This window comes from Pieris napi, chromosome 5 (assembly GCF_905475465.1).
Source record: "Pieris napi chromosome 5, ilPieNapi1.2, whole genome shotgun sequence".
NCBI classification, from domain to species: Eukaryota; Metazoa; Arthropoda; class Insecta; order Lepidoptera; family Pieridae; genus Pieris; species Pieris napi.
Genome location: NC_062238.1, coordinates 8987037 through 8996201, shown reverse-complemented (window position 1 = coordinate 8996201; position 9165 = coordinate 8987037). Strand labels below are relative to the sequence as shown.

At 32.8% G+C, this 9165-nt stretch overlaps 1 protein-coding gene across 1 annotated transcript; it reads left to right on the top strand.

The window, feature by feature from the left end:
* Positions 1 to 329: 329 nt before the first annotated feature.
* On the top strand, positions 330 to 4783 carry LOC125049919 (chymotrypsin-1-like). The gene is made up of 5 exons (XM_047649444.1): positions 330 to 463; positions 1213 to 1342; positions 2665 to 2908; positions 3203 to 3349; positions 4362 to 4783. The coding sequence occupies exons 1-5, from the start codon at positions 355 to 357 to the stop codon at positions 4509 to 4511; spliced, it is 780 nt and encodes a 259-aa protein (XP_047505400.1). The 5' UTR covers positions 330 to 354; the 3' UTR covers positions 4512 to 4783.
* Positions 4784 to 9165: the final 4382 nt, after the last annotated feature.

The following is a 9165-nucleotide window of genomic DNA, read 5'->3' as shown; positions in this document are numbered from 1 at the left end:
GTTTTACGTACGATGAAGGAAAACGTCGTGAGGAATTCAGCATGCCTAGACCCAAACTGTCGACGGCGTTTGAAACAGATTACTAATCACCTAAACGCCTATTAAAAATATATCATGAAACCAGAAAGTATGGGTTATGGGGAAACATTTTTCAAGTAGCTTTTTGCTATACGAATCAAACACCGTAGGCATAGATGTAGTAGTAGTAGCCTATTAGACTATGAGCGTTATCTTACCCAAAAAGTTACGAGTATAAAAACAGCCCACCCCGTAAATAAGATAAAATAAGTAATTAATAATATCAACTAATGAATACATTAGACAATAACGTTTTACATTTAAACAGACTATAAAATGAACTACAAAACTCTATTGTTATCATTTTGTTACAAGGCCGTAAAACCACACCACACAATCAAAATGTGGAAATTTATTTTTGCAATTTTCATACTGAGTGTTTTGGGTAAGTGAAAGATTTGGCTTCACTTCATACGTGCAATCTTCAAATGTACTAATTTCCAAAAGAACTGATAGGTTCTATCGTTTTAGAAATATATTTAATTTGATTGAGTAGACCAATATAAGTATACCAATTTTAAGTTTTATTAGTGTTTTTATTATATTTTTACTGCTTTAGTGTTGTTTAGTATAAATTCTTCTTAGTTTGTATGTTATAAATATGATCACTATTGTACGAGCCAAGGCTGTCATTTTGCTCACTCAGGCTTTCTTAGTTTTATAAGCGTGGCGATTTCCTAAATTGTCGGAGTTACGCCCAGAAAGTATAGCCAGACATGTATAACCGAGTGCCTGGTTCGGCTGTTACATTGCATTCATTCGTTACATAGCAATTAACTTTTCATTATTTCCCTTATATTCAATTGTTTTACGCGAGTGGTTAATATAGAGTAACACAAAAATCCTCTATTATTAAAAGTATTTTGATGACTCAGGAACAGTACAGCTATCGTAATGTATCAAATATAAGAACGTTGAACACGTTTTAAGATTTCTTGCTTTGATCTCTGATGTCAAGAAAAAAAATAATTAATTAGTAGGTAATTATAAAAAAGGTAATTAATAGGTAATTTATATACATATAATATAGCTAGCGTAATTTCGTATTGTATACAAACATATGAATGCACAGACAAAATTACTATTTAGTTTAATTTTCATTTCAATAGTTTCCTAAGCAATATTTTGTTTTAGTGGAGGCTGAGAAAGTCAACCCCAAAAGATTCGCATTCATAGTTTCTATTAGGAAAGATAATCAACATATATGTGCTGGAAACATAGTGTTCAGAAACTACATCGTGACGTCGGCCCTTTGTGTCGAAGGGTAAGTTTATATACCATAAATAAAAATATCCGAGTTATTATAAGTTCCTGAATTTTAAGGATAATTGACATTATTTTTTTGTAGTTGTAATGATATTTCATAAATATATTCAAACTCAAAATAACTTTATTTATAAAGGTAACCAAATACACTTATGAACGTCAACAGAAATTTACATTTACTACCAATTCGCAAGTCAAAAGCTCTTACGCCGCGTGAGAAGAACTAGCAAGAAAGTCTCCGACACTCTTTTTAATCGTCAAATTTTGAGTCTTACAAATTGTAAGGCAGAGCAGCCATATATATTTGAGCTGGAGCAAATCAATCCCAAGAATTTGGATCATTTAAATAATCGTCAAACTTAAATTAAATATATATATATTACTAGTAGACTCGGCCAAGCGTTGCTGTGGCTAAGATTTTTGTTATATTACATAGTAGTAAACTATTCAAGAGAAAAGGCAGGAGAACACCAATCTACCATGCTTTTTGGTGGTTATGCCATGAAATTGTAGCTTATGTGAAACGTTGGTAATTATTTTGATAAGGATCAATACCTAGGTACGAATAAAGAGCCTTTTCTAGCGGTGGTATTTTAATAAAAAATAATAATAAAAGGACGCTTATTGTGACGTAACTATAAAAGATAGAGACATGCTGTCGCAACATTTTTATAGATAGTGATGTGTCCTGAAAAATTGTAATACATCATTTTGTTCTATCATTAATAGTTTTCGCAGCGCACACGATTGAAGGAAGTTTTTAGTTTATTTTTTTACACCTTGGGTTAGATTATTCAAGTTTTAGTAAGCATGCCTAATTTTTTTTGAAAATGAAACATAGCCTATGTCACTCGGAAATAGTGTAGCTTGCCAACGGTGAAAGAATTTTTGAAATCGGTCCAGTAGTTTCGGAGCCTATTCATTTCAAACAAACAAAAAATCAAACCTTTCCTCTTTATAATATTAGTATAGATAGAAATACCACTGAAACCTAAATATTTAGACATCTATATTTTTAAGTAATATGAACATATTTACAAATAAATTAATAAGTATTATGTTACGAAAAACGAATTACACTTTATTTTTCTGATAACAGATTTCCATCCCAGTACACTACGAAATATTTTAAAAGTTAATAATAACAAACACCACTTTGTTTGGAAGGACTTTCAGGCTCATAATCTGCTATTTTAATATTTTCTAGTCAAGTTAAGGCTATTTAAGCAGTTGTTAGTAGTCAGTAGTTAAGTAGCCCGGTTGTATGTTGGTGCTACCGACGAAGGTTCTTAAGGGAATAATATAATCAATTTATTTTAGATTAAAAGCTAAATCGCTGGTTATTCATATAGGCACAGTTAACTTAAATGAAAAAGGAGATGCCTATAAGGTATTAGAAATTAAAATCCATCCAAATTACAATAGTAAAAAGTATGAATATGCGGCCGCTCTGCTAAAAACCGAAGACATGGAATATAAGAGAACAGTAAATCCAGTTGGTGTATCAGGAAGTCTAATTGGCGAGGGAAAAGAATTGACGGCTGCTGGATGGAAGCTGAAAGGTGTAAGTTCCTTGTTTGAGAATCGAAGTAACGAAGTTACAGTTTAATACTTTGCCAAATAATTTCAGTAAAGTTCAAATACTGAAATAAAGCAGGATCTTGCGATCCATATATATGCATAAAATGGTTTTAGAGAAATCGATTTTTTTTTATTTTAATAATGAGTTTACCACGTTACGTTACACGTTTTGGTCTCCTATCTCCTATCTATTTCCTAAAATATAATTTTATTATAAATGCTACTCATTAGTGAAGCTTATGAAATAAGTAACAAATTTTGTTTTTGAATTTTGCAGGACAGAAGTCCAAATGGTTTATTGCAATCTAAAATGGTAACTTCTCTCTCAAATAATGCTTGTGGCAAGAAACTGAAGACATCTATACCCGACTCCGTAATCTGTACCGAAAATGACTCTGGTTATAATAAGGATCGGGAATATTTTGTAAGTTGTTTTAAGCCTTTTTTAAATTCGAATGTATTGTTTCAAAAAGACTCAAGGTTTTAGGTCGCAGCCACATACTACGAATAAAAGAAAAAACTTTTTTTCCTTTTAAAGAAAACACTTTTTTACCGGATTGAAGTTATGTATATTATAAATTTACAATTATTTTACATAATTTTAAATTTTCTGACGTTTCACGTGCTTTACAGTGTGCGTGGTTACGGTGACTGAAGACAAAAGGTGTTGAATGTCAAAAAGTATCACAGCTGTAGAAAAAGTTGTATTATCTGTATTTATTTCCCCGGAGTTGGTATCGACTAAAAGATGGAGGGTTTTGGCAGAAATGGCTCACGGTGTCCTCTATTTTCGCGGATTGTTTATCTTGAGATTTTAATTTGGATATTATTGGATCCCAGGTGTTTGACAATTTTAGGCCGTCTTCTCTATTGAAATTGGGGTGTTTTTTGATTTCATTGGCTTCGCGTACCAATCTTGGTACGCGCGGCCTACTACTGGAGTGGTAGGTTTCTATAAAGCATAGTAAAACCTGTTAGCCGATTTTCATGACTGATATGCCACAAGTTTTGTTCCGAGAAATGTGTCTATATGGGGGGTCATATATTTAATAAATTTCTAGTAAATTTTGAAGTTTATTACCTTTCATAACACGTGTTTAATATTAATTACCCAACCTATACTCACATGTCACACACTTCAAAAATTATGACTATTTGTTATTATAAAGTCAAAGAACGTTTGAAACACTACATTGTTTGATATAAAGTAGTCTAGGTTTGACAAAATTACAAGTACTTTATAAAGTAAAGATAAAAAATGCGTCCATAGATTATTGCTCCGTTCAGTAACTAAGTTAGATGAACAAACTTTTAAAGCGTTTGATGCAAACATCCCGGAAGCAACATTAAAATAAATTAAGTTCAGTTCATAAACAGAACTTTTTATGCTTTTCCTAGATTAGTGAAAATAAATATATTTTTATTATAACTTTTAGAGTGATGTTGGCGGCCCAGTGCTGGAAAAGAGATCGTTAGTTGGAGTAATTGTTGCATCGAATCGGCCTTCAAACTCCAGCCAGCCAGACATAAATGCCCGAATGTCATCAATGCTGAATTGGATGTTTGACACCGTGGTAAAATCCTAGACCACGAGGACCTTTCCAAAAACTAAAGAACATATATGGATATAAATATATGCATTTCATATCTAACATTGCATTAATATCACTGAACTTGGACTATAAAATCAAATTTTTATTTTAAATTTTTAAATTAACGCTTATAGCGTCTATAATGTCTCTGATTAAAATATGTATCTGATTTTTTTTAAATAAATTGGTAAAGATATCAAAATCAAGTATTAATTTCCAATAGAATTTTATAAAAAAATTAATAAAAAACGCCCGAATAAAATGTATTTATTTCTTTTTATTTACCATTACCAAATGTATTTATTTACAAAGAACTACCATAAACAGCCTGCCCTAAAAAAGTATAATACTTATAAACATGTGTCTGTGCGTACATTTGTGTTTATGTGTGTGTGCGTGTTTGTGAGAGGCTATGTGTGATTATTGACTTAATAGTCAATAGTCACATATACCCTCTCAAAATACTTAAAAACGCCCTAAGTACGATGGCGGTTACAGCGGAGGATTGTCCGCATCCCACAACCGCAGTCTATCGCCATATTTTGTGATGTGGGATGAGCACAGAAAATACCATTTAAACATTGGCCTAGGTTTGTAGAGCTGGGGAAGTTGGATCCATTATTAGGGATAGGAATGGGGATGAGGGGAACATCCCTTCTTAAATCCTAGCAGATAAACACAATTAAGCCGCTTAAAATTTATATAATAAAAACTTTCAGATTTGAGGAAAGAATCAAGCACTACTTCTGCTTTTATATTATATTAATATTTATAGGATAAAAATGCAAATGTTATATTGTAATTTAAATTGGTGTCTTCTATTTCAAAAAAACGTTAACGTTGCACTAGACGTAAGAATTATAAAAGTTAATCAGATGGAGTTGTTTTGCGTCTACACACATTTGTAAACGAGATTTGCGAAATCGGTCTCTCTCAATAAGCCGTCATGTTAAATAGGTCCTTATAAACAATTATATTGACAAATTTCTTCATCTACAAAACCTCTACATAATCTATACTCAATAGATGTGTACCTAGTATTTAAGCAACATTTACTCAAATTTAGAGACAGTATTATTCAAGCATCCGATTGTTTGATTACTCATCTCCCCGAACCTGATTTGTAAAAATCAGCGTAAAACTGATTCTACTTTTAAATAACTGATTATTTAAAAGATAACATACGTTCTTACTCGACCCACTCTTGATCAAACTTTGTCTGCAATCGGTACGTCTTTTTTCCTTTTTTGTCCTGCCCTGCGATTCTGTAACTCACTTTTCGATCGGTACGATCGATGTGAGTTCGAAAAGTGAGTTACAGAATCGCAGGGCTGAACGGGGCGAGTAAGGACAGAATGGAAGGGTCTGGAGGACGCCTTTGTCGGGATTGGCATGATGATGAAATGAACTTGAGTATGTTTTTAATTGAAAAAAAAAAGAAAAAGGAACTTGTTCGAAATAATGGCTATTTTATTGAAGTTTTACTTCTTTTGGCGCGTTGGGGAAAAATGATAAGAGTAAATTTTTACGATGCGCGCGCACACTGTTACAAAGAACCGACACCCAAAGTTAGCTATAGCTAACATTTTAGTTTTTTTGGAGTTGAACTTCTATTGGCGCGTTAGGAAAAAATGATGACAGTAAATTTTTTCTATTGATAGTGTCGTTTTTTCACTAAATAAGGTGAAATATAAAATTTAAATGTTTTTTTTATCTGGTTACGCCAAACAAGTAATAACTTCTAACGCGTGTACATAAGTACTCACACGTTTTATATTTATTATACATAAGTTTATATATTTATTTTATATATAAGTTTATATATTTAGTATATATATTTATTATACATTAGTAAATTTAGTGTGGTCATTATGAATGTCGTATGGATTAATAATATTAAAAAATCATGTATATCATCGCAAATTAATATTTCAAGAACTCGACGTTTCGATAAATTCAGCCGTGATACAAGAGAAGTATGGGTATTTTGTACATTGATCATATAATTTTTTCCATTGGCTTACATTTTTTTCGCAATTTTATTTGTATATATAGTTTAATTTTAATTTGTTATGTCAGTTTTACGGTAAAACACCAAAAAATAAATATTGGTTCTGACTGAGGACAGCATTTTAATCTGTGACACGTTTACACTTCAAAGGCGGGTTGGTTCTGTGGGCGGTAGGTAGTACGCGCTTGGTAGAAAAAACGCTATAGTGATCAAGATGTCTTTTAGCACAATTTATAAAATCTATTCAGGTTTCAATGTAATTAGTAGCAATATTATACGCATAGCACTTTATTTACAAACAATGTCCAATAAAGTTGTCGGTTATAGTATTAATAATATTATTGCAGAGTGACGTCGCATCGGCGGCCGTGTCGAAGCTTCAGTGGGGGTAATAATATCAATGAACTATATCCCATCCAACCATACCCCATCTACGCTGCCTGAAAAGGTGGGAGCTTGTAGTTTATTGTTTATCAGAATGCCAAATCATGAAATGACTGCTTCACGACTGATTTGAGAGCGACCGCCGATGCGAAAACCGCTGTGTGAGTTCGAAAAGTGAGTTACAGAATCGCAGGGCTGATGTCAGTGTACAGCTCAATAATCTCATTCGATTGGATAAATTATTTTTAAAACAAGAATATCGGTATATCAATAAAATAAACTACGAAATACATATCTCCATTATAAACTTTAAGAGAGGTTTTTGCGTCTACACGTGCATCTAGAAAACAAATCGATAGAAGATGACCCGTAATCCTGACACACGTTCGTCGTGTCCATGCAACCGAATGGAAAAGAAACCAGGTGAGGTTATCACCACGGAATATCCCACCCCCTTCAAATAATATCAGGTGATGTAGACATATGTGCTCTAAGCATGATTATGTAAAAAAAGTACAGTAAACATTCGACCGGAACACTTTGAAAACAATAATAAAGTATTGTATTATCACGTCATTTATGTGATAATTCTATTCCACTGTTTTGGTTTGATTTTATAGTTTAAGCTTACTCTTAAAAGTGTTTAATTTACACAAAATATGCTATTTTTAGTTTTACTGTGAACAATCTTTGCCGTATGCAGTATAAGCTCCTCTAGCAAGGAGAGGGCTCACTTAAGGCATTTTGCGTCGAGGAATAGCATCCTGGTACACCTACAAGAAATTCTGAATTTATGTGAATCTGATTAATTAATCCTTGATGCTCAACCGAGGTACGATTGTAAGATCAATGGTTGACAGGCACATGCTACGGAAAATGTTATTTATATCCGATTTTGTCATATATTAAAAGGGATCAGAGATAAAAGCCCCCTTCATATTCCCCAAAGCATCATTAAAGTATAAACAGAAAGTAGTCGTAAAAGCTGATAAATCGTACCGATAACTTTGTTGAAGCGGAAAAACTGAAAAATTCACAAACAAAAAAATTATACGTAGTTTTTAAACTTTCCGAAATTAAAAATTCCAAAATATGGACGTGGTTTTTATTAATTTACTTTTAACGGAAAGTTGCCCGAACAGATAAAATTGGAATTCCTTTTTTAAAGCGATTCGAATAAATGAATACGTAACAAAGATATATTTGACCAAATTTTTATATTTTCTTGAACTTCGGCTAATAAACGTGATTCTTCTACTAATAAGGCATGTTTCCAACTGACATTTTTGGCACAAGTTAAAAAAAATTGTTACAACACATTTTGTAGATGAAGACTGAATTTAGTTTTCAATTAGTACAGCTGCAGTTTTTTTTTAATTCTTCCACCATATCATTGTTCATTTTAACAGGAATTTCATGATTTTTTTTTTAAAATAACGGGAGGAGAAATATGATGTTAAGTGACATCCCCATTGCCAGAAGGCTCGTAAGTGCGTTGCCACCCTTTTAAGAATTGGTACGCTCTTTTCTTGAAGGACCCTAAGTCAAGTCGAGTCTGCCGTTGACTATTCATATGCAGGTAGTCCCGTAGCTACCTTAATGGGGCAAAATAGGGAAGGGGCGTGCGTATTTGCGTATATGCGTAAGGCGTCCAAATTATTCCAGTCGTACAAAGGCTCTTAGATCGGTAACACTACAGTGACAAGTTCAAGAAAGAAGTGGTTTAAAAACTGTTCCATTTTTACTGTTTAAGAAGAAGTAGTTGATGTTGTGGAAGAAGAAAACAAAAGAAGAAATGAAATAGGAGGCTTTAGCAATGCTTTTGAAACATCACAAACAAACTAAAATCAGTAGATCCCTTGGAATACAATTTATGCGTTAGAAATTTTGATGAGTTGTTATTATTAATTTCAAATAATATTGATCGTAGCGATACATTATTCAAGGATGCCATACCTGTAAAAATAAAACTCACTCTTTCCTTTTTATCTACTGGAACTAGTTCCATAAAATGTGTGTCACTGTTAAACGTGTATTCAAGTACTGGATTAGCCGTTCATACTATACTAATGGCGCTGGACTGGGTGAGCTGGAATGAAAAATGGAGCGTCATTCCAGTCAACTGGACTGGAATCTCACGAATGGTACATTCCAGTGCAGGTTCACATTATTCCAGTAGCATTCCAGTCCAGCTACTGCAACTGGAATAATGTGAACTGGGCATAAGTCACAGACAACTTATATAGGAACATT

What these genes read in the sequence shown, in the direction of transcription:
- LOC125049919 (XM_047649444.1), top strand. Translation starts at nt 355, where the DNA reads ATGAACTACAAAACTCTATTGTTATCATTTTGTTACAAGGCCGTAAAA. An exon ending in TCGGCCCTTTGTGTCGAAGG is followed by an intron (nt 1,343 to 2,664) that starts GTAAGTTTATAT and finishes AATTTATTTTAG; the next exon opens with ATTAAAAGCTAAATCGCTGG. An exon ending in ATAAGGATCGGGAATATTTT is followed by an intron (nt 3,350 to 4,361) that starts GTAAGTTGTTTT and finishes TATAACTTTTAG; the next exon opens with AGTGATGTTGGCGGCCCAGT.